Source organism: Salminus brasiliensis, chromosome 23 (genome assembly GCF_030463535.1).
Source record: "Salminus brasiliensis chromosome 23, fSalBra1.hap2, whole genome shotgun sequence".
NCBI classification, from domain to species: domain Eukaryota; kingdom Metazoa; phylum Chordata; class Actinopteri; order Characiformes; family Bryconidae; genus Salminus; species Salminus brasiliensis.
In genome coordinates this window covers 7,464,787-7,489,402 of record NC_132900.1, presented here as the reverse complement: position 1 = coordinate 7,489,402, position 24,616 = coordinate 7,464,787, and the positions used below count along the sequence as shown (strand labels likewise).

The following is a 24,616-nucleotide window of genomic DNA, read 5'->3' as shown; positions in this document are numbered from 1 at the left end:
ACTTGTTTACATTTAAAAAATAACTGAGAATTAGTTCCCTTATTGTTGATCAGAGATGACAGATTTGTGAAACTGCTGACCCTACACTTTCATTTATAAAATACATGCTAACAGTGATCAAAATCTGAAGTGCAAATCATATTCCATGAGGGAAATGAGGAATTGTCCAGTCCTTGTCTAGTTCCTAGTTGTCATGAGTTTTGCTTTGAGACGATGGTTTAGCAAAAGACTAATCCCCTAAATCTATCTTCCACCAGCTAGGACAGCTGCAGGGCTAATAGCAGCTAGCAGATCATAGAAACTGCTCATTTTTTATTGATTTATTTTATGCATGACAGTGACAACACACTCCTAAATGATCTGACAATTATTTCTAAACCCAACTAATCTGCCTGGTGTGACGGATATCACAGAATACCACAGAAAGATACACAGTGCAGAAGCTTGTTTTTGTAACATTTATGCAAAGGGTTTTTGAAATCTGATGAATCAAAAATAATGACAGATTAGAATATGGATAAATGCAGTACATAAATATTCAAACTTTACAAAAAAATTTAATAAATGAATTTATTTGTTAAAACTACAGAAAGGGGGTAAATACCTTAAAGAAACCTTCTCGACTGGGTTTATACAGTGGATAAAAGTTAAAAAAAAAAAAAAAAAAAAAAAAGCCATAGCAACATATCAGTACAAAAAATACAGTGTCTTTGAGAGGGAAAGGATAGAAGGTGGAAGGGCAAAAAAAAAAAAAAAGCAAATCATGAAGGAAATATTTACCAACATATTTTACGAAAGGTTTTGAACTTAGAACAGAATCTGGACCACTTCTCTCCCCTTCATACACACTATACACACACATACATGAGATCAGGCCTGCATTCAATATTACTCTTCAGGACTGAAGGTCTGATCTCAGATTAGTTTCTACTGCAAGGATCTGAATCTGAGAAACAGCCATCCTAAAAACAGAAGCTTTGTGAACTCAGTGCTGATCTAAGAGCGTTTACTCATATATGACTCCATAGTGCCCTCTGCTGGCTGCAATTTCTGCCACACACACGCTGCACTACCAAAACTTTTTTTGGGGGTGCTTCAGCCCCAAAGATGAGTATCGCCAGACAAGCTTAAAAGCATGCTTAACCAGTAGTACGAGCAGTACTGATAGATCAACAGGTAGGATGGAGACTGTTAAACCAAAGGATGAGAAAGATGAAGGCCTGTTATTTGAGAAATAGTACGCTGGTGTATTTAGGCAAGTAACGAGAACCTTGCTTAGTAAAAGCTTGCTCCACATTGCCAATCATAGACCAAAGCTGTGCCCAAACAATAGTTTTCTGCCTTTGTTTCCATGTGGCGGACAGCATTTCCTAAACCGCATTGCCGAAATGTGTCTTTTTTTTTTGTTGTTTTTTTTTTTGCTTTTTATTACTAAAACTGTCATTGGTAAAGAAATTTAAGATGCCGCCAAAGTACGTGCAGCTCTCAGAATAGAAAAATTCTATACATACTTCAGAATACCCCTCACGAGACAAACTGCAAAGGAAAAAAAAAAGATTACTATGCATTTAGTTACTCATCTTAGATACAGTTAAAAAAATAAATGATGAAATAAAAGAAAAACCAAAAAAAAAAAAAAACTCAATGCTGAAACAATACTTAAGAGATGTGGATTAGACAGCATTAAAGAGACGACTCATACTGACCCCAGGTGCAACGAAAAATGACAAACCGCAATAAATTTGTGTCTTCCAACTATTACTATATTCTATGCTTGAGCGTTTAGCTGCCCTTTCGAGCTCTCCTCGATTTTGATATTGACCTGAAAAGCCGTCTGTCTTTGGCCCCTCTCTCTCTCTCTGTCACTGAGCCTGTTCTGACCGGGCAACACTGCTTTCTGCTCTGGAGCTCTAACTGACATTTATTTACACGCAAGACTCTGAATACAGGGAACCAGATACAGGCCAACTTGGGGTGTACATGAACTGAATAGACCAGTGGTTTTCACCCTAACCTCCAGGAATCACATCTGTAGCACACTTTCCTCAATGTACGCAGGACAAAACTCCAGCTGACTCAAAACACAAGCTCCTGCTGGTTTCTACTGCAAGTTCTAAGTAATTACTGGGAAACTAGTTACGGTGAAAAAAAAAAAAAAGTTACATACATATTAGATACAGTGTTGTCGTCTTACAAAAACGACCGCCTGAATATTTGCCTTGCACTTGTAACTTAAAAGTTTATATTTTAATATATGCACCAGGTGCAGGACAATGTTTTAGGTTCAAAAAGATTTAACATTCAATTGTGTTAACATTTAATTAGGTTTTTAAATATTTTGCACATTAATAGTGTAAAAAAAAAAAAAAAAAAAAAAAAAAAAGTTTGGCACGGACAGTTGAACTTTTTCAACAGCACCCACCAAGGAAATCAACCCCCTTCATTTATAATTTTGAGACATATACAAAAATTGCTACACCCTTACCGTCCCTAGTAAATCAGCTGTATGCTACAGATGTGCCACACAGAGAGCTTGAGAAACCCTACACTGTTCCAGTAAGGGAACTTAGTTTAGTTTAGAGCTATAGACTAACTCAAATTGAACAAGTTGGCCTGATAATCAATATCCTGCTTCCAGGTAGAGCATAACTATAACCCACCCCACCCTCACTGTTCAAACGCAACCCCAATAACACACGCCGCAGTATGTTTCGTTCTAAACTGGTTAAGGTCATGGATAATGCATTGGAATTAAATAATATGTTTTTAAATGCTAATAATTATGACAATGGAGGAAAAAGAAAACCCAAAACAACCCTCCCCCGAAAAAACAGACTGGTCTGTTGGAAGTATCTTCCAGCTGAGTTTGGACACGAACACACCTGGCAGAGGAGGTCAATTAGACTAAAGTGAAGTTCACTGATATGAAGAGGAACTGCCCTATTCGTAGCTTCACCAAAGATATCCATAAAATATAGCATCTACCTATTAGCCAATCAGCCAAATAAAATATTACAAGCCTCTCCTTTCATTCAAGTTGTTTTCTTTTAGGGCTGCCATGTGTGGAGGTTCACAAGCACTAACCTAGACTACTCGTGCCCATAGTGACTTGCGCCCCAGCCTTTCTCCAAGACTGAATGAAAAATCTCACTGTTCCAACAGCATACATGTTCAATAAGAATAAGTTAAAATCTGAAAAATACAAGATAAAATCTGCAGGTCGAAGGCAGAGGAGTCCTCTCTCCTTTTGAGTTTTAATGTGCATGTATGGATGTGTGCGCGCGCCCGCATGTGTGTGGGTGTCTTTGTGAGGGCGTCTTTGTGAGGGCTCAGAGGAGGCTGACCTGTATGTACAATTTGTGCGCTCACAGTGAGTGAGGCGTTTGTGTGTGTCTGTGGCGATGGATGTGTATCTGTGTGTGAAGTGTTTGTGTGTGTGTATTGTATATTCAAAGCAGGCTGGCCAGGCTGGTTGTGGGTCCGTTCTGAGCTTGGATCTGCACGGGTGGAGGTCCGTCTGTCCACTGTAATACACACAAAGCAGAAAAATAAAATAAATAAATGTATGACCAAGGAGTCACCAAGCACAGCTGGTATATCACCATTCTCTGCCCTATTTAATATTTTTTAATCCTTATACTACTTAAAACTCTCCTTAAAACAACATGATGCAATCAGTGCTGGAAGGGTGAAGGCCAGTACATGCTTTCTCTGAGTCACATGAAGCGTGTACATTTCTGTATTGCTGGGATGGGGAAACTCTGATCCTGGAGGGCCGGATTCCTGTACAGTTTTGAGCTTGTCCTGCTTGAGCATGCCTGATTGAACTCACTTGTTAATTGCCAACTTTAGTAGGTGTGTTAAGATCAGGAAACGCAACAAACTGTGTGGGACACCGGCCCTTGGTTCCCCAAGCAATGTCACTGGATAGCTCTGTGCAGCAGAATGCTCACCGCTAGGTCAGTTCTGTCTAGCCAGGAGAGCAATGGTGTGCTCGTACTCCCGGCATGGTCAGCTGTGGCAGTGCTAGGTACTCAGCTGGCAATCTCCTGATATTGGGGCCCAAAACTTTGACCGCTGCGTCACTTGGGAACACCTGATGAAGCTGACATTCCGTAGAGATTAAGGAGCACTTACACTTATGAGGTTGTGTTCAGGCAGGCTGCAGGCAGCTATGTGATCTTGCAGGAGCTGCTGGGAGAAGTTTTGGTGCATCTGAGCCGCCTCATGCGCATCCATCGTGTTCCCACAGGCCTTGTTCAGATCTAAGCAGAGAGAAATGGGTGCAACAGCATTTAATGGACAAGAAAAGGGAAACCATTCTTTTATAAAAGAAAACAGACTTATTAAATAATTTAGTAATTATATAAACACATACCAGAGAATTTGAAAGGGAAAGATAAAATATCTGAATCAAAACTGATATCTAGTTGCAGGATGCACTGAAGCGTTGTGGTTCTGAGTTTGTGGTGTTAGGTATTTACCTTTAAGAAGAGCAGAGGACCAGAGCTGAACAGACATATCAGGAATCTTGCTAGCCAGTTGCATGGCTGGAACCACCATGTTGTTGCTCTCCTGGAAAACAGTACCACAAATTGTTAAAGAACATGTCAATGACAATACTGCATCTTCCTCATACATTCCATTTGAAGCTTCTTAGAGAGAGATACCAAACAATGCACATATTAAGAGAAGGTTAATACGATCTTGTACCTTTACTGTAGACAAACATGTAATTAAAATGTGCATTATCATTCATTATAATTACCCTGTGGTTTCCAAGGACATAAAATATGTGTCCGAGAAGAACAAGGGAGCATGCAGTCAGTCGATTCAGGTCCTCTGCATTGGACATCTTTAGTGTCTCACGGAGGAAACGTCTAGAACACACACACACACACACACACAAATGCAGTTATTATAAAGTGTAATTATTATTATTTTTTTAATACAACTAAACATTGCATTTAATTCATTAATACACTGTTAACGGATCAGGAAGAATCAAGCTGTTAACTTACTTGGCCTCGTTGTAGCGTCCCTGGAAGAAGGAGAGGAGTCCGCGAATATAAAAGGCTGCAGCCCGAAGACAATGAGAACTGCAGAGGGGAGTTACAATACTTTTTAGCAGATCCTTTTTTTTTTTAAAGTCATTTTATAATAGTTTTTCTGTCTAAAAATATGAAAGCAGAGAGTGATGGATCAAATTCATCTTTCTTACCTTACAGGAAAGTTATGATCAGGGTTTATTCTCTCTAGTAGGCTGTAAAGCTGTACAGCAGGAAGGAAAAATAAGGCCAAGTCAAAATAATGTTTGGTTAATACATTCTGAAAAAAGTGCTCAAAATGTCATGCAAGTTCATGTGACACTGCATTGACTGACCTCTTGGTGTCGGTTGCCCTCTCTGATGTACACACTGGCCAGGTTGGTCACGATGAAGGTCCACAACTCCTGGTGCGTAGTGAGCTGGAGAAAGAGAGGAGGGAGATTGAGAGGAGTTTTCAAAGTGCATCAAGCTTGTTTAGAGGTTCCTCTGACAACACTGGACTTTGAAATTTCCAACTCTTCCTTGAAGGCCATATAAAAATACAAGTAGAACAGTGCACCACGAGGGTCCACCAAATCTTCCTGCAGGTCTTTTGCAGTCAAACAAGGGTTTTAATCTTAGGAGCCATTCCTTCCAAACATTCTTCCAAACTCTTGGTTTTCCAGACATAAACCATTACTGTCATTTCTTCATTACACTATGAACCTGTGGAGTTTATTTTCTATTCATGTAATAAATAAATTCTGACTAAGGGTTCCCAAACGTTTGCACAGTAACTTTCTAACTTCACTGAATGGGCTGAAAGACTTCTGAAGCACTTCAGCTGTATTTAGCAAGAGTGACCTTCCACATTTAGTTAATTGCCTAGTAAACCAAGATTACCTTGACCTCCATGGTCTCTGACCAGCAGTTTAAACATGTACTGGTATGCTTAAATGGTCTTTTGAAGGCTTTGTATTCAGCAATCTCATGGATCAGAGATACTTCTGTTGTGAGCTCTGCAAGAACTTCTTAGAAATGTCTTTCATTGTAAATCTGCTAATCTAATTTAGAGTTCTAGGCAAGTTACCCTTGGTTACAGAGAAAGGAAGCTGATGTATTGTGTCTGATCTTCAATATGCAATTTTTTGCATTTGACTCCAAACAAAAGTGAAAAGCATGAGACTGCAGTGCAGCAATAAGCACTTCTGAAATATGTCACTGTAAAACTTGACTCACAGTGTAAAACTTTCTTTAAACCTACTGTGACTCAAAGTAGTAAAAGCTACATGCTTTAAAAATTCTTTGATGTAGTGCAAAATGAAGACATGGCTCATCCAGAGAGGAGCAAATCTTTCAGAATGACTGTTCACCAGCAGCTCCAACAGCTGTAGACAGTCACAGCTACTGAACGTGAGCACTCACCCGCAACGCTGTAGTGAATTGAGCCTCTGCGTTGTCCATACAGTTCACTGAAATGCAGTACAAACCCTGAAAAGATATAGAATAAGAAATTTTACATCACTGCAAGCAACATCCACATACCAAGGAAACACAAATGGTACAATACTGGACCTGACACATTCATAAAAAGGTGACAATTTTGTAGTTCTGTACAAGTTCTATGTGAGAAAAGCAACAAGCTGTGTACTCACTAATAGAGTATGGAGCTGAGCAGCATGGTTGGAGAACAAGCGAGGAGACTGCTGGCACAGCTGACACACCTGAGAGATCTGTCCGAAATCACAAAGCATATTAGTACCAAACAAGCAAACTAAAAACACAGTACAACACAGGCAGAACTGTGAACACACCTCCTGCAGTGCTGTCGCCTTGTGGCCCGTAACGAGGCGACACATGATGATGTGCTCCAGCAGGATGACTTGGAATGAAGAAAGGATGGGACTGCAGTCCAACACTGGAAAGACACAAAGCAAATCAAAAAGGTTTGGGACCACCACATCACAACATTGTAATAAACATAACAGAGAGACATCTAGACAAATCAAACACAGCAGACTCTAAATACTGGGCAGCAATACAAAAGGATCAGTGTACATTTATTTCCTATATTTAGAAGAAGGCAGAGGCATGTTAGATGTTAACTCACTTTTTAGTTTCTCTAGTTGCATGAGAGCTTTGTCCGTGTACTTCTGTGCCTTCTCCAAGTAGCCAGCCTGCATTGAGTGCATGACCGTCACCTACACAAACAGACAGATGTTTGTTTGGCAAATGGGAGATTGTAAGAAGTTTCAAAGGACACAGTTTTAAATTTCAGACTGTCAGGACAGGACAGAGAATTTGGTGCTACTGCAGTCTTTCCAAAAACAACAACATAAAGGAAAAACTAATGGAATACACAATATATCTGCAATTGGATAAATAAAATCTAATATATTCAAAATAAATCTAAATTTACTGCCTTTCTGGTGATGGACAATGAAAGTTATTCAATTGTAGTAAAAAAGTAGTACACACACACACAAAAAAAAGGGGGGGTCCTCTTATGATTAACACAAAAACAAAGCACACCATTACACCATTGCACATTGAATCTAAGCAAATCGTACTGGTTTGTGAACCAGAAGTGTGTGTTCATGTAAGAGACATACCAGATAGACGAGCACACACATATGCTCTTTCGGCAGCCAGTGGAAAAGGTCTGCAGGGTTACTGGGCAGGATCTCGTCATCGTGAAGAGTTGAGATGGTCTGGATACATTGCTGCAGCTGTTTCAAGCATGGCTTCACGCTTTTTACCTGAACAAAAAAAACACACACTTGTAAGGCGTACGTCGAATTTACTGATTTCCTATTTTGGACTAATGCCAATATAAGGTCATTAGTGAGGTATGTTCACTTTGTTCAATTCAAACACACGTAGACACATTTAAAAGTCTTTAGGCCCCTTTACAGCTCAGGATTAGTTAGTATCTAAACTCTAGGGCAGAGCATCATTTTTACTTGGTGTTAACGTTGCTTGCAAAATAAAAAGAGAGGCTTAAAAATTTAAATAGGAAACAGAAATATTAAATTAAATAATTAAATAGTGTACCTCCCCAAATCATCTACACTTTTCTCCAAGTATAGCTTTACTTTTGAAAAAGCACTGACCTGTCCGGCATCCAAGTAATGCGTAACCTGGAGCACTAAGAAAAACACCCGGAGGGACTCCTTCTGTATGGGGTTTCCTTGCCAATTCTCCACGATCTGCCCGCACAACGTGAGCAATGGGTGTACCTCCTGCAGCTTACGCTCCATCAGCAGCAACTAGATGTGTGACACATATAAATAAAATTGAAAGCACTTTTTGCAGCAAGGTAAATTATTATATACACATTACTACAATCTAACTGACAAGGTCTATGCTTTTTAGCTAAATAACCTTTTTATTAATACAAATAACACATTATAAGACTCACCATCCCTTTGCTCAGAAGAAACAGCGCTCTGTGGAGAAAAAGAGACACAGAAAATATAATGACAATGTAAACTTTCTAAAAATTTGTTTGTGTTTTTAAAGTGTTTAAAACATCCATACCTGGTATATTCTGATCCCACAACTCTAGCATATTCAGCACCTACTCCCAACAAGTCACATGCAGACACCAAGTCCTTTTCTAGCGTGTGCAGTTGCTACAGGAAAAAGGAAGAAGAAATACACAGACGCTCAAGAAAAACCTCCAAAATAGTCTTCAAATTCTTTACTCTGTTAAAAAACCAAAACAAAGGAATACAGGCCACCACTTACTGCTAGCTGGAATAACAATCTGCAGTGCCAGTATGGAGTCTGCTGGGAGATCTGGATAGCTTTGCGTAGTAAAGGCTTAGCAGAATCAACCAAATTCTATGCGAAGGAGGTAATAAAAACATTATTGGCATAGATTTTCTCAGGGCTTTTTAATCTATTCATCAGTCATAACCTTGCAAATAAGAGTCTTGATTACATATTCGCAGACATCTCATCTTATCTCATCTGCTCATTCAAAATAAAGAATATTAACAGGGTTTTGCACCCCCTTATCTGCATTAACAGCATATACTCTTTCAGGTAGACTTAACAAACATCCAACACATGCTGTGAGGATTTGATAGCATTTAGCAATAAGTTTACAGACTAGTTCTGAGTGAAACGGCACTCCAACATGTAGCTCCTCTAATAATGTCCCCATATGACACAGGTCCAATGCTGGGGTCTTTACACCGCTCTAGTCAATGCTTGGCACTGGGCATGGTGACCTTAGACTTGTGTGGGCGGGCGATCTAGATGGGTGCTTCCCGAACCCTGGCATGAGAGAACCCAGTATCCTGCACACTGTAACGGTTTCCAGCTACAACACACCAGCTTCAGCTCAGGAAAGGACTGATACTTAGCTAGAAGATTGGCTGGATCAGGTGTGTTGGGAGCAGGGTAACCCCTAAAACGTGCAGGGCAGTGGGTCCCTCAGGACCAGTGCTGCGATCCGCTCCTCTAGAGCATCCCAATCCACATCTGCTGCTTTCCTGTGCAGATCACATCTATCTGGATCAAGCATCTGGCACTTTTGCAGGCACACACACACACACACTGCACCTGTGAACAACACACACTTAGACATAAGGCAAGTCTTACCTGCTGGCAATACAGCTCAGAGAGGAGACTGGCAGCCTCAAATTTAACATCTTCAAACTGTGGGACCTGATAACACTGGTTAAGGTTATTTTCACTACAGACCTGACATCTTTATAATCTGCCTGGCTGAAGAAAGCCGTTCACTACTTCAAAAGTTCAGCCATAATCCTTCACTGGTCTGATTTGGGCAGTAATACTTGGAGCTAATTGACAGTTTACACAAGCACACAGTGAATAAGCAGACATTTATGCAAATGTAGTGAATTTCTCCACTGCAGATGAAAAGGATACTTGTTGCGAGATGCACCACTGAAAGAGAAAGAAAGATTATTAGCCAGCATAGCGAACCACCAAAATAGGAATTACACACCCACAACCCATTAAAAGTTACATTGTGTAAACAACCTGTAAACAAGTGGATCGTTTACAGTGTAAAATGTGCTAAAACGAGAGGAGGCTAGTTAATACTGGGCCTTTTTTAATGACTGACTTTAATGTATCTAGCTAGAGATAGCTTAACGTTATCGTTAGCTAGCTTAGCAGCTAGCTACACTGGGCGAATACAGTATCTAAATGCTACACCAGCTACTTTTAACTAGGTGTATTTCACAGTCCTTCTCCCTCACAATAATTCATAAAGACCATAAAAACTCGAAATAATCGAAATAAGACATATTAGTGTAGGTAGAGGAGTTAAAATGTCTAAAATAGCACTACTTGTACTGCTCGGGCCTGTACGTTCGCCTCTCCGGCGCATCCTCGGTATTTCCCAGTCGGCTCTTACCGCTTTCTCCAAATGACTCCGGGCCAAGTCGCTGTTCTTGGTGTGGTGGTACAAGACCGAGCCGAGCTGAAGGTGGGTTCGGGCTTCTACCCTCTGCGAAGGCTTAAACTGAAAAACAGCCTGGAGACAGTGCACACACAAGCGGATTTTAGGTGGGCTCGACGTGCGAAAATGTTCGGCGAAACCGAGCAGGGCGAGGTACCAGGACTCCGGGGCCTCAGCGCCAGTCGCCATTTTGACGACAATAACAACAAAAACAAGCCGCGGCCTGAACGGAGCTGCTGCACAGACTCGCGGCGAGAGCTCAGTTGTGTGGACTCAAGGGAGGCTAGCTAAGATTTTTTTCCACCTTCAGTCGCCGAAACAACCCTGAGAACTTGCCTTTTTCCCCATACAGGGACCGTTAGCCCAATTTTTCTTTACCTTGCCTCTTTCATGCGTGGCAAGAAAGTGTGTAAGGTGCGCGTTAACATCCCCTCACATCCCCTCACTGACCCTCACTGACCCTGCAGATCCAGAGCTCGGTCCTCTGGTGATACAGTGGTCTTTTTCTCAGGGTTATTGAATAAAAATAATACAAATTCAGATAAGTAAAAAAATGGCAAGGCAGTGTATGAGATATAAAAACCTTTATGCATAGTTTTTAAATCTAGAAGTCATGGGACACTTCCACTGATGATCCTCCTGATCTACACATTTGTAGAAGAGCTAGAGGAGAAGACATGTAGAGCACCAGGGCTTCAGTAACTTCAGTGGCTTCAGTAACTTCAGTGCTAACTAGGTTGTCCATGAATCCCTCACTGACTTCACTCAACCGCAGCAATGGTTGCCCACCGCTCTGGGCATGCGTGTTCACTGTTTTGCTGTGTTTGATTACTAGTGTGTATGTGTTACTATGCCCATTGCAACACATCTTCTTGTGGGGTCTAATCAAGCCCCCCCCAGTCAGTGCTGGCTGTGGAGCAGGATCACTGGAGTGATGGAGCTCCAGCAAGTACCTTTGGGATGAGTTGGATTGTTGAGTGTTTCAGAACTAGAACTAGCTGTCCATCAATAGTACCTGAGCTTACTTATGTTATTGTGGCTGAAAGCAATTAAATCCTCACAGCAATGTTCCAAAACCATGTGTGTAAATCCTTTCCAGAAGAGTAGAGGCTGTTACTGCAGCAAATGGAGAACAAACTCATGCACATTTTTGACTTTAGAAGAAAAACTGGATGAGCTGATAGTACACCGCCTTCTGTATCATCAGTCATTTTAGCAATCTACACAAACACTGTGGTACTGGTGAACCACTGAACGTTTATTTGATGTCTACAGAACACATTACATTTGGTATCTGACAACAAACGAGAGAGAAAACAGTTTCTTCATTGCTGCGATGAGTCGACTGTCAGGATACTGCCACTAACTAGGTTGCCCATTTCATGGTTGTTCATGAATCCCTCACTGACTTTCTCAGACCAGGGATGGGAGATACCAAGGCCAATGCATCGACAGACCAACTATTACTCTTAAGATTCCCCTTGTGCTCATAAACTAGGAAATGTGGACCTCAAAAATGATATCCCTTGCTTTTTAGCAGAACTCCATGTGACTAGCCATCATAATGTTTCTATTCCATCTCATCTGAATGTGGATCACATTGTTTCTTACAATACATCTGCTTTTTCAGCAGCAAAGATGCAATTATTCTCATCAAAATATAGATATTCAATACCATTAAAGAATACACACCAGTATGTTTATGTATTGATTGATTATTAGAAAGAAAAATGGCTCTCTAGCTACTCCAAACTGTAGCAGAAGTGGCCCCAGACTGCACCAATAATGGCCCCATAGAGCGCAGTTCCACTGGTCCACAGTCCAATGCTAAGGTCTTCATACCCCTCTAGGCAAAGCTTGGCACCGGGCATGGGGACCTTAGACTTGTGTGTGAGAGTAATCTAGAACAGTGCTTCTTGAACCCTGGTCCTACACAACCCAGTACACACCATCTGAACAGCTTGATAAGGTGGAGTGTACCCTCAAAAGGCTTGATAATTATCTGGATGATTGGCTGGATCAGGTGTGTTATGAGCAGGGTAACCACTAAAATGTGCAGGACAGTGGGTCATTCAGTACCAGTGCTGGGATCCGCTTCTACTGCTTTCCTGTGTAGATCACATCCATCTGAATCCAGCATATGGGCACTTTTGCACACACACAGTGCACCAAGTCTTACATGCTGGCACTAGAGCTCAGAGCTCATGGATACCACTTTGTCCCCATAAGTTTTAGTCTTCCATAAGCTCAGTGGTTAGAGCACTGGGCTATTGATGACAGGGTAGTGGGTTTGATACCCAGGCTTGGCAAGCTGCCACTGTTGAGCCCATGAGCAAGGCTGTTTACCCTCTCTGCTCCATGGGCACCGCAGCAATGGTTGCCCACCGCTCTGGGCATGCGTGTTCACTGTTTCGCTGTGTTTGATTACTAGTGTGTATGTGTTACTATGCCCATTGCAACACATCTTCTTGTGGGGTCTAATCAAGCCCCCCCCAGTCAGTGCTGGCTGTGGAGCAGGATCACTGGAGTGATGGAGCTCCAGCAAGTACCTTTGGGATGAGTTGGATTGTTGAGTGTTTCAGAACTAGAACTAGCTGTCCATCAATAGTACCTGAGCTTACTTATGTTATTGTGGCTGAAAGCAATTAAATCCTCACAGCAATGTTCCAAAACCATGTGTGTAAACCCTTTCCAGAAGAGTAGAGGCTGTTACTGCAGCAAATGGGGAACAAACTCATGCACATTTTTGACTTTAGAAGAAAAACTGGATGAGCTGATAGTACACCGCCTTCTGTATCATCAGTCATTTTAGCAATCTACACAAACACTGTGGTACTGGTGAACCACTGAACGTTTATTTGATGTATACAGAACACATTACATTTGGTATCTGACAACAAACAAGAGAGAAAACAGTTTCTTCATTGCTGCGATGAGTCCACTGTCAAGATACTGCCAAGACGATCAGCGCAGCTCAAGTCAGTTGGAATATCTGAAAAATGCACAAGCAGCTAAGATATATTCTGAATCTGAACTGTATCTAGGAAGCTGAATTGTAAACGGAACATGTGAACGTTTGAGCCATTATTCTCTAAAAAGTCTTTGAGCAAGATCTACTGAAGCAGAGGAACAAGACATTTTCTCACAAAGCATTAGTACTTTGCAACACTACCATGGTGTTCATCTAAACTGCACATCCAAAAGATGGTGTCAAAGATTAAAAAACAAAACAAAAACTACAGTACAATACATCGGACATCCCCTTCAGTAGTATGGCCTCCTTGGATTATTCTGGGGGGGAGAGAGAGAGAGAAAGGAAAAATAAATAAATAAATTATATAAATTAGGACAGCATAAAATAAACACTTCATAAATCTCTATTCTGCTCATATGGAAAGATGTTTAATGATCAGAAGCATTGTAACCTTATACCAGAGGCAGTTTAGGGAGTGGGTTTAGCTGCATTTCACAAACACTTAACTACACAGGATACAAGTGCCCTGCAATGGCACTTTTCTCCCCAATACCAGACCTAATTCAACTTATATGATTGATCATACTGTATTACAGCTGCAAGTTCAGCCCCTGTATGAACGTTTCACACAAACAAGTCTATGCATATGCATTACTGACCAGGGGATTAGGTCTAAAGCGGTAGGCCAGCATCATTCTCTTGCGGAAGGCATCATACTCGTCATCATTTTTACTGAGTTCTGCAGGTCGATCCACTCCAAATCCTGCACCGTCTACTGCAGTGGTGCCTCTGGAAAACACAAACAGGCACAGATAGAGAAATGAAAGAATGAGTAAACTTTAATTACTACACATTGTTTTTGTATACAAATAATTATTGAAGCAGGCAGAGAACTATTTATGCATTCAAATGTTTGTTTGCTGCCTTTATTAAAGAAAAAAAAAGTGGACGACCGCACGTCTTTGTGTTTTCCCTAATTCAGAGCTCAGAGTAGACAGAGGTAGAGTTACAGCAAAAAATGCAAAAATGTGCAGAACATGGATACCCAAACTCTACACTGTTAAAAGTACAAGATTTTTAAGGAACGTTTAGAGGTTCTTCAGTTAGAGACTGTGAAGGAGCCTCCTAAGGTACTTTTGAGGAACCTTCAAGGAACATTTTTGAAGGCTCATCAAAGCACCTTAAGAGGTTCATATAGTGTTCAATTGAAGGACCTCCAAACGTTCCTCAAGGATCTTATACTTTTAACAGTGTACAGTTGATTAAATCTAATCCTCACCTGTTGACAGGGTTCTTGATGCCCTGGCCATCTGAGCCCAGACCATCTCCCTCCTTCCAGCCCATCTTCATCAGCATCTTGAATCCGATGTTTTCCACAGTCAGCTTGAACTCTTTATACTCAGAGTAGTCTGGATCTCTGCCCTCCTACAGACCAGGGAAACAAAAATTACACAGTCAATCTTTTTAAATAATATTTGAGGTTTGTAAACACCTCCAAATACAAAGCAATGGCACACAGCAGGATGTCCAACGTCTGAGGGGGTACAAAACCGTGAAAGACATTGTAAAACAAACCACGCCACCTGAGGATATGTGATGATATGTGATTTCTTGTAACCAAAGCAGTTTTATCTTGCAGATACTATAAATATGTACCTGACCATTGTTTTGATACTTTCTCAAATTGTTCCCTTAATTTAATGTGTTAGTTACCTTAAAATCAATGTGTCTGTCAGCAGTGTAAGTACTGCAGAACTCCTCACCTTTAGAGCCTTAAATGTTTCCATGAACTTCTCCAGTTCATCAGGTGGCAAAAAGTCACCAATGAAATGCTTCCCTTTCCCCATCTCAGTCAGCTGCTCTGCCCACTCTACTCAGGAAGACAAAAAACAAAACTGGGTGGGCGATATGAACACAAATGTATATCACCACAATTTCAGATCACACTCAACAATGCCTTATGATGCCACACCAAAAATATATCATAGATTTTTATTTAATTCAAATATTTTTTGAAAATATAATATTAAATATTTATTTAAACTTAACTTAACTGTCAAACGTGCACCGCACAGTTTGATTTACAGCGCAAGTGTCAGTGTGTCTTTGCTATTGCCACAACGGGAAAAATGTTTGCCTTCCGCAGCTCGAAACGCGCAAAGGGCATGTACTAAGTCTCTTAATTAATCATGGGTGTGTTTTTGGCGTGTCACTTGCCATTTACCTTTAAAAACCAGGTGCGACCTGACTTTGGAATAATCTAGAATAATGTTATTTTATATATCGGCTATTATCTTCATATCTCACATTTTAACATTCAAAACAGAAACACTGACCTCTTGTTTTTTCCATCTCCATCTTTCTGAGTCTGTGTTCCCAGGTTCCCACATGAGAGTCGATCTCTTCGTCACTGTCATACTCATGCTGGTGGTCTCGCACAGCCTTCTCCCACATTAGCTGCATCTCCTGCATCGCCCGCTTGTGCTTCATGATCATGTCGAACATTTCCTGCATCTGATAACATTCAGCATACATCACACAGCGTGAGGAGATTTAACATACAAGAAATCAAACATCATTGTGCATTCCCCCTTAAATCTATATGAATTCTTGGCATCTGACAATGACTCTCAAGCATCCACACACACACACAGTCAATTTCAAAATGCCATACTTCCTGCTGTTCTTTGAGCTGTTTCTTCTGGTCCTCAGAAAGCTCTGTAACACCCACTAGACCGACTGGCTTTCCTTTCTTATACCCCAGACCCCTCAGCTCTTGCTCTGTAACACATTTACAAAATCAGTCAATTTCACCAATAAAATACATTGTAAGATATATATACACATACATCCATTAAAGCTACACAATATATTTTTCAGCATCACCATTGCAATACATACATGGGATAGTCACACAGCATAACATCCATGTCATGTACCATGTCAAACATGTCATGCTACAACTTTTCTGCTGGTTATACAAATTGAATTTTGCACTGTTCTCATTTTCCATGACATTTCTATCAGAGACAGCTGCTAAATATTGTTTATTTTATTCCAGTCTTGGATACACGGATCATACATGGAATATCATGACATGTTGGATCATGGATTGCATTTTTTAATATCGCAATATAAATGATATGATACAACAGCTCAAGGACTGTATGCACTGGACCTCCCTCTCTGTACACAAGCTGTATACTGTTCTCTCTACCTGAACACTAGCTATTCCTGCACTCTACACTCTGTTTACATATGTGATGCTGTTTACAACACCAGACTGGTCTACCTCAGCACATACTCCTGAACTCCCTGTTTTTAGCCTTTGTGCACTCATTTGTATTTATTGTATTTGCACTATGTCTCATATATGCACCCTGTCCCATGTTTTGTCTGTTATTACACTATTGTACTACCTAATGTCCTACCTATTGTGCACTGGAGACTTAGCCAGTGTTTCGTGTGACTGTACTAGCTTGTATTAGTATAGTAACAATGTTGAAATGAATTGAAAATGTTACTTATTTAGTGGACAGTGGAACGGCTGATTTTGGTGGTGATCTTCACCACTAACTTCAACAATCAAGAGGTTTAAATAAGAAAGGATTTTGGAGGAGCCTTTCAAACCATGTTCCAATCATCTGCAGCTGGTGTGCTGCACCTGATTCTAATTTTAAACACAGTAATAACTATGGGGGTGGACTAACATCCTTCTCTTAAGAAAACTGTATTTATTTTAATGACATTTTACAAATGATTATTAAAAGACATTTAATTAGTTGTATGTCTTCAGTTGTTATTATTAATCTGTTAAAATTTGTTCAAAAAGACAAAGGAGTGTCCTTATTGTTTTTCAAAACTGCAGCCAGGTCTATTTTCAATACGCCAATAGACTGTTACCTTCCATATTAGAAAATTAAGACCCTCATATAAAATAATACTAAAAATAATAATATTATACAAGCATTGCGGGTAATGTTAAAGGGGCATTCTCTTTTGTTTAACCACTTGGTTTGCAATAGGTTTTTCGTTTATTTTCAGCTTCTGCACCCAGTTTAGTTATATAGGACTGGACGATATGGTAAAATGTTATGTCGCCATATTTAAAGACTTGATATGACATGATAATTATTGCAATATTTTTTTAAAAATCTATGATTAAACATTGTAGCATACCAGAGAGTGACGGGGTTTCAGATTCTGTGCTGGCCATTTGAGGAATGACTATCGGGGGAATGGGCAGATCCACCTTGTCGTCCACAGCCCCCCAGCGGCTCTTTCTCTTCCGCTTTGCGCTCGTAGGAGCTGATTCCTGGCTCTGGGGCTCCACTTGCGCTGAGCTGAGAGTATGGAGTGCTGCAGTTGGTGAACAGGGGACAGGCCGCGTTGTGCACATAGAGGGCTCAACACTAGGGGGAGATGTAGAGCTGGTTTTGGCATGACGATACTCCTCCACTTTAGCCTTGTAGAAGTGGTGAGCTGGACTTTGGTGATCGTAGAGAAAGCTGAACAAGAGAGAGCTTTAGTGAATTACCATGTCGCAAAGGTCAAATATGACCTTTCAGTCTGGATTCACATTTGCCATTAGAGTCAACAGACCCCCTAACAGGCCACCAGGTGCTTATTTTAGAATCAGTAGCTGCTAATGGGGTAAGGGTTTACATTTTTCTTCCAAAGGACATTTTAAACTCTTTGTGCTTTAACCTGAACATTTTCTCATATTAAACCTTGTGTAATAAACTGTTAAAAACAAAAGATTCAGTCCCCCTCCACATTTAAATAGCAAATTCTTTTTCTATTTATTTGCTGATGAATTAGTAGACAACTCGCAGGGAAATTACAGACGGTAGCTGGAAACTATCAAAAGAAAAATCCAAATTTTCTACTAAATTAATGATATCCGCCACAATTTTGCAATTTAGAAGATGTTTAGATAAATAAGCTAATTTAAAATGAATAATTTAAATGACTAAAGGAGCTGGTGGGTGTTTTCAAAGTTGCTTATTATGGTTGGTAATGTGCTTTCTGTTTGTTTGGTAGCTGCTCCCTCTGATACAAGAGCCTGCTTTTTGCCCAGCGGATATGGATGCAAAACCAAGCAAACGGCAACTGTGAAGTTCATGTAAGTGGAAAAAAGGTTGAGAGCAAAGAGGTCAGGTTTTTTTCCCCTCCTAGATTGTTCCTCAATTGTTTCCGCAATTTAGTCATAGCCTAACAATCACGAGAGGGCAAGACCAATTATGCTATCCGAGACTTTAGCATCTACAACAAAAGGACATGGAAATTGTAATCAGTATTTTGGAAAAGTCAACAGTCAGTGATGTAATCTGTAAACTTTATGTCAGTCTCGCTGGAACCCGTGGGGGGGGGGGGGGGGGGGCTTTCAGTCTTGTAATTAATAGGAACTTGATCACTGTTTAAGCTTTGGGATGTGTGCAGAAACCTCACCTGAAAGCTGGGTTGTCTTGATTGTGCTTGGTAGCAATGGCCTCCACCTCTGGCCCTCCATCGGCCACGAAGCAGGCTAGCTTGTCTGCCACCTTCTTTGTGTCCTCGTCCACTGAGGAGAAGACTTTAAGCAGCCTATCAGTACTGGGACTCAACTCAAACTACTATTCAACTGCCTCTTATCAGTCTACTGCAGGTGGGGGAATAAGAGAGGGAGGGGGGCAGGAGGAAGGTAATTTTTTGCACCTAGGAAACAGGCACCCATGGCAAATGTCTATAGATTTTTTTAGAATTAGATCTAAGCGAATTAGCAGTATCTGACATGGTCCAAATGTTCTTAATAGACTGTATCCATTCATTATTATTATGTGTTGTTAATTGAGACAGTTGCATCAATTTATGATTTTTTTTTATCTAAAAAAAGAACCCCCTTTTGCACTAGTGAAGAGCTAAGAGCAAAGATTACAAAGATATGAACTCTTACCATCAGATTGTGTATCGTGTGACGAGTCTTTCGTGTGATTCTCTTGTCTCAGCTGAGCTACTCTCTTGCGGAAATACAGATGCTCCTTGCTGTCCTTCTCAATCAGGAATCTATTTCAGTGAGAGATGGATTAGGTTTACTTGACATTGTCAAAAGTAAAATGGAACAAGGAATTGAACATCATTTCATTGTATTGATGGATGACATGAAAACATTCTGAAATGAAACCAAAAGGAATGACGTTAGAACAGAAACTGTAAATCACACAGAAATGTGTCGCTTACGAGAAGACTGGATTGTCTTTGTAATCTTCAATAGCTTTCTTCTCAAGCTCTGGCCCCCCTTCAGCGATGAAAGTAGCCATCCGATCGATGATGAGGACCAAGTCTTCATCCTCTGGGGGGGAAACTTTAAGCAGGCTATGAGTACGCCGCCATAACTCACATACTCACAACTGCGTACTAATAAAACAGGACACGGGGAGTGGAGGGCTGTGAAACATGCAGTATTCACAAAAGCAGCATGTTTCAGCAGCTTCAGTCAAACCCAGTCTCAAATCCGAGTTAGTTACTCCTGCAACACTGCAGAAGCTACAGACTGCATATCTGGTAGCACAGATATGCAGTTTTGCAAAGAGTAGAAACTTATGCTGCTTTTGGTAGAATAATCTGCAGCAGCTCATCTGAATAACATGGAATAACCTGCTGCCAGAGTGTAAACACAGCCTTAGTGATGGTAAGATATTCAATAATCTTTAAATTGATGCACCCTTGCCTTTATTTAGACTTGGCTTAGACTTGGCTAGACTAGTTAAATCACTAAATTAATAGCACTAGTCAGGACTATTGAGATGATTAAAGTGTGATTTCACCAGTTTTTCAAAATGTCTGCATAATTTAGGCCACTCAGGGTGGTTTGATGTGAGATGCACCATTCTAGAGGAATGCCCCAAGTCAGAAATGATTCGCAGTGGTGGGGATTGGGAACCAGACTACATTCCAGAAAGCTGTTAACATGAATTGCCTTGAGACCATCATCAACAGAATATATAAAGACCACCTCTTTTAGAACAGCCAATGTTTGCAGTATGTTTGAAAAGCCGGTGGAAATCTCCTTTAATATAGCATGGCAGAACAATACAGCAAAACAGCCTTTATTATTACACTAAAAGCAGATGGATAACATCCGCAAACTTACTGAGAAGACGATCCCCGTTACAATCCCTCCCCAGACGAATGTCTACATTCACCCAGTGTTAAATCAAAATGATAGTAATTTTGTCTTAAAACAAGCTGCAAGTCTACCTTTGACCTCCAGGTAGTGTGCATCCTCTTCCTCTACCTCCTCCTCATCTGGGGAGCTGAAGATACTCGGCCTGGGGATCTGTAGCGGTGTCTTCTTGGACTGTGAGTAGTTCTTAAACTGGCTGAGCATGCTGCTAACACCCAACCCGGGTCGTTTCCCAACTAGAATGCTCTTCTTCTGACTTTGAGAGGAGAGGGTGGAGCTTTTGGAGTCAGTGCCGGATCCTGGATGGAATGTTAAAAGGGGCTTATGAGTGACCAACCTTTTCATTACAAACCTACCAATGTCTCATGCCTCAGTTGAGCTGTCTAAGAGCATTATACATAAGGCTGGGCGATACGGTACAAATACTATTTCACAATATTTACAGACTTTTACATACAATAAAATATTATCATATTGCCCAGCTCTATTTCTAGAGGTTAAAAAAAAAATAGAAAAAACTGCCGCTGTAGATTCTCTCAAGTATGTCAGCTCAGATTTGAGGCTCACGCTAAAGCAACATGCACTTCAATGAACAATGACCACACTACAATGCTTGGTGCTGGTGAAGGTTAACACAACATGTCTAAAAATAGTTGTGAACCTGAATCCGTGCTGGATTTCTCCTTTTGCATCTTCAGGAACTGCTGCAGGAAGCTTCCATCATTCACAAACTTGTTTGAGGTTGATCCCTGTGAACTTGGGGTGCTGGAAAAACAGTATATATAAAAAAGGAATTCAATACCCAAGACAGCTGTTGTACTCATCACAATCCAACAGTAAATAATGAGAACTTCGAGGTAGGTTACCTTTGCGGCAATGGCTTGCTAGGAGTTGATATGTTCTGTTTAGCTTGCTCCGCCATCTTCGCCTCGATTTCACGCTTCTTCTGAGCGATCAACTCCTCCTGCCGCATAATAACATTGATCTTGCTCTTCTGAGCAAATTTATTATTGTTATTATTCTTCCAACCTCCTCGACCTAAAACACAAAAGGGGCCAGTCAACATTAGACTCAAATATGGGTTAGGATGATTTACTTAATAGAACATAATAACTGATGACTGAATGCCTGAAAGTGTGGCATCCACAGTAGACACTTTTCTCCTCCAATGTTTTCAAGTAAACCACAGACTGCAAACCCAGAACAATAACAGCCCATGAACCCCAAAGAGGTTTGTAATGGTATTACTACAACTGAATAACAGATTGAATTACATGATCCCATCAGAAAGTGCTATTTAGAGTTTTACTGGACTACCTGTTTGTTCCGATACACACAGCAGCGAACACCTACAGCACCTACAATCTAGTACCATGATTTAATTCCCCAAACATCCAACAAACATTTCGTTTCCAGACTTTCTGTTTCCGTTAACAGTAAGATGCAGAGCAATTGGGAAGTGATCAGAATCAGACTTTTTCAGCATGATCAGCCATAAACAGTGAGCAGCTAATCAGTCTTATGTAATCGATTCTGTGCTGGTCACATATACACTTCAGTCTGGCTGATTTGACAATGCAAATATACACGAAATGGACCAAAGTATTTGGACACCAGCTCATTATACCTACAGGAGCTTGTATGACAGCCCATTCTAAATCCACAGGCCTTAATATGGGATTGGTCCGGCCCTTAAAGCTATAACAGCTTACACTCTTCTGAGAAGGCTTTCTAATAGAATTTGTATTAGAAAAGGTATCAGATGGGGTTGAGGTCAAAACTGGGGTGGGTCACCCAACCATGCTTTTATGGACGATTTCATCCTGGAACAGAATAGGACCTTCCACAAAGACAGAAACATCTTAGTACGCTAAAGCATTACAATTTCCCTTCACTTGAACTAAGAGGCCTACAGACCAACCCCTGAAAAACCCCACAGCATTATCCCCCCTCCACCAAACTTTCCATGCACCTCAGCACCTCACTGAGTGAACCCTCAGCGGATCCGAGTTGCTGTGGTTCCTAAACGCATCCACTTTTCAATAAGACCACTCACAGCTGATGGTGGAATATCTAGTGGGGAAGAAATTTGGACGGACTGACATGGCAAGGGTGGCATCCTATTACATCCTATTAGAACCACCCATTCCTTCATCAATGTGTGTAAAGGCAGACTGCATGGCCAGGCACTTGATTGTATAACGCTACACCTTTGGCAATGGGACTGAATAAAACACTGAATGAATTCAATGACTAACAAGTGTGTCCCAATACTTTTGTCTATTTAAGTTTGCTAGCTAGCTAATGCAGCTAGAAACGAGGACTTAAACTGTTGAATGGTCATGTTTCTAAAAGCAACGAATATAGCTAGCTACATTCTTACTATTACTAACATAAACTGAACATAAATCTGAACTATTCATGAAAATGTCATTATCTACAGTGACTGATCCTCGGAGTCAGTAACGTTAGCTAGCTAGCTACGTTAGCTAGTGCTAGCTAGCTATAGCTACAGCCGCAGCTAGACTAGCGTATTGGTAACAGAGACCATGGCAAGTCCGTTAACGTTACTCAGTTGAAGATTTCACTAAAATAAAGGCGTATGAATGAGCAAAGGTGCTTCTCAAATAAACGCTAGTGCCACTGCTTGTCAGACAATAAATAAATAAAGGCTAACGAAGGCATGTCTGCCCATTTCTGCCCACTGTTTTGGTGAGCTTAGCCACCTGCTAACGCAGAGCCTTCTCGCTAGCAAAGCATGCACTGCCCGAGTACAGCCGTCCTCGACGCTCAGGCATCAAAACTGCAGGATCCAGCGATTAAACATTAACATTATTTATGAGTATTTGGCTTAATGTACCTGCATCGTTTGACTCCATTTCAGCCCCTTGTTTACTCAGTTGGCACTTCAAGAACTATTTCGCCTCTCTGGAAAACAAAACGCTTGGCTGTGAAGGAGCTTACACCGCCGTCTGCTGTCCAGGAGAGGAACCTGTGGAGTAGATGGAGTAGGAGAAGGTGGGGGAGATCATCTGAGGTGAAGATCCTCAAGTAAAAGGTAACATGGTCCTCCCATAAACTTCTAAAAGGTGTTAGCTAGCTATCTAGGTACATCCAGCATCTACCAGCGCATCAGCTGACATGTGTTAGGTCCTGAGCTGTTCCACCCTGCTGACCAGTCCAGCTCAGCTTTTCCTGGAAGCTTTGATTTCAGATGATCTGGGCTTTGATGGTCAAGGTGGATGAAAAGCTGGTCATTCAGTCAAAAATGTACTCTATGTTGGTGAGCAAGCTGGTTAAACTGGTTGACAAGATGGTTATAGTTGTTTACTGGTTTGGCAACGCTGGTTGACCGGAAGAAAACCAGCTCAAGACTAGCTTCTACTGGTAGCTGGTTTCAGACGGTTTCCCTGCTGAAAAAAACAGCATTGCCAGCCAAGCTCATGACCAATACCTTAGGGTGTGTTTTTGTTTCCATGACCAAGCTGGTCACCCGGCATTACCAGCAACACCAAGCTAGTTGACCAGCATGACCAAGCTCGTTGACCAGCTTAGGGTATGTTTTGGTCTTGATAACTAGCTTTTCAACTACCTTGATCATCAAATATCAGCTTAACTCTGCTGGAAAATCCAGCTCAAGGCCTGCTGTAGCTGGTTTTAGATGGGTTATGCTGGCCTTTGATGGTCAAGGTCATCTAGGCCAAAGCATACCCTATACTGGTAAGCTAGCTGGTTAGCCAGCTCTTGACCGGCACAGTGTATGTTGCTTTTGATTTTGGTTAATGCTTTGTCATGCTGGTCGACCAGCGTGATCTTGCTGGTTGACCAGTTTGGTGATGCTGTTCATGCTGGTTGACCAGCGAGGTAATGCTGGTCATGCTGGACTACCAGCTTGGTGATGCTGGTCATGCTGTTCATGTTGGTCTACCAGCTTGATGATGCTGGTCGTGCTGCTTTTCTTTTAGCGGGGAGTCACACTGATCATGCAGGTTGACCAGCTTGGTCATAAT

At 41.1% G+C, this 24,616-nt stretch overlaps 2 protein-coding genes across 2 annotated transcripts; both read right to left on the bottom strand.

The window, feature by feature from the left end:
• Positions 1 to 643: 643 nt before the first annotated feature.
• On the bottom strand, positions 644 to 10,699 carry mau2 (MAU2 sister chromatid cohesion factor). The gene is made up of 19 exons (XM_072669157.1): positions 10,423 to 10,699; positions 9,930 to 9,947; positions 9,639 to 9,704; positions 8,778 to 8,873; positions 8,568 to 8,662; positions 8,449 to 8,476; positions 8,141 to 8,296; positions 7,640 to 7,786; positions 7,138 to 7,228; positions 6,842 to 6,945; positions 6,683 to 6,760; positions 6,453 to 6,518; positions 5,384 to 5,467; positions 5,222 to 5,271; positions 5,022 to 5,099; positions 4,769 to 4,880; positions 4,485 to 4,575; positions 4,138 to 4,265; positions 644 to 3,524 (listed from the first exon to the last, which is right to left on the bottom strand). Exons 1-19 carry the CDS (start codon positions 10,654 to 10,656, stop codon positions 3,450 to 3,452), a joined length of 1,797 nt encoding a protein of 598 aa, XP_072525258.1. The 5' UTR covers positions 10,657 to 10,699; the 3' UTR covers positions 644 to 3,449.
• A 2,601-nt stretch (positions 10,700 to 13,300) lies between these two features.
• sugp1 (SURP and G patch domain containing 1) lies at positions 13,301 to 23,562 on the bottom strand. The gene is made up of 14 exons (XM_072669020.1): positions 23,467 to 23,562; positions 21,473 to 21,644; positions 21,268 to 21,371; positions 20,681 to 20,905; positions 19,661 to 19,784; positions 19,377 to 19,486; positions 18,893 to 19,016; positions 17,621 to 17,949; positions 16,116 to 16,222; positions 15,778 to 15,955; positions 15,205 to 15,311; positions 14,721 to 14,866; positions 14,101 to 14,230; positions 13,301 to 13,758 (listed from the first exon to the last, which is right to left on the bottom strand). The coding sequence occupies exons 1-14, from the start codon at positions 23,483 to 23,485 to the stop codon at positions 13,732 to 13,734; spliced, it is 1,902 nt and encodes a 633-aa protein (XP_072525121.1). The 5' UTR covers positions 23,486 to 23,562; the 3' UTR covers positions 13,301 to 13,731.
• Between the last annotated feature and the right edge of the window lie 1,054 nt (positions 23,563 to 24,616).

What these genes read in the sequence shown, in the direction of transcription:
- sugp1 (XM_072669020.1), bottom strand. An exon ending in GAAATCCAGCACGGATTCAG is followed by an intron (nt 20,906 to 21,267) that starts GTTCACAACTAT and finishes CATTCCATCCAG; the next exon opens with GATCCGGCACTGACTCCAAA. An exon ending in AGCTCAAAGAACAGCAGGAA is followed by an intron (nt 15,956 to 16,115) that starts GTATGGCATTTT and finishes GAATGTTATCAG; the next exon opens with ATGCAGGAAATGTTCGACAT.
- mau2 (XM_072669157.1), bottom strand. Translation starts at nt 10,656, where the DNA reads ATGGCGACTGGCGCTGAGGCCCCGGAGTCCTGGTACCTCGCCCTGCTC. An exon ending in GATCATAACTTTCCTGTAAG is followed by an intron (nt 5,100 to 5,221) that starts GTAAGAAAGATG and finishes TCCCCTCTGCAG; the next exon opens with TTCTCATTGTCTTCGGGCTG. An exon ending in GTCCTCTGCTCTTCTTAAAG is followed by an intron (nt 4,266 to 4,484) that starts GTAAATACCTAA and finishes CTCTCTGCTTAG; the next exon opens with ATCTGAACAAGGCCTGTGGG.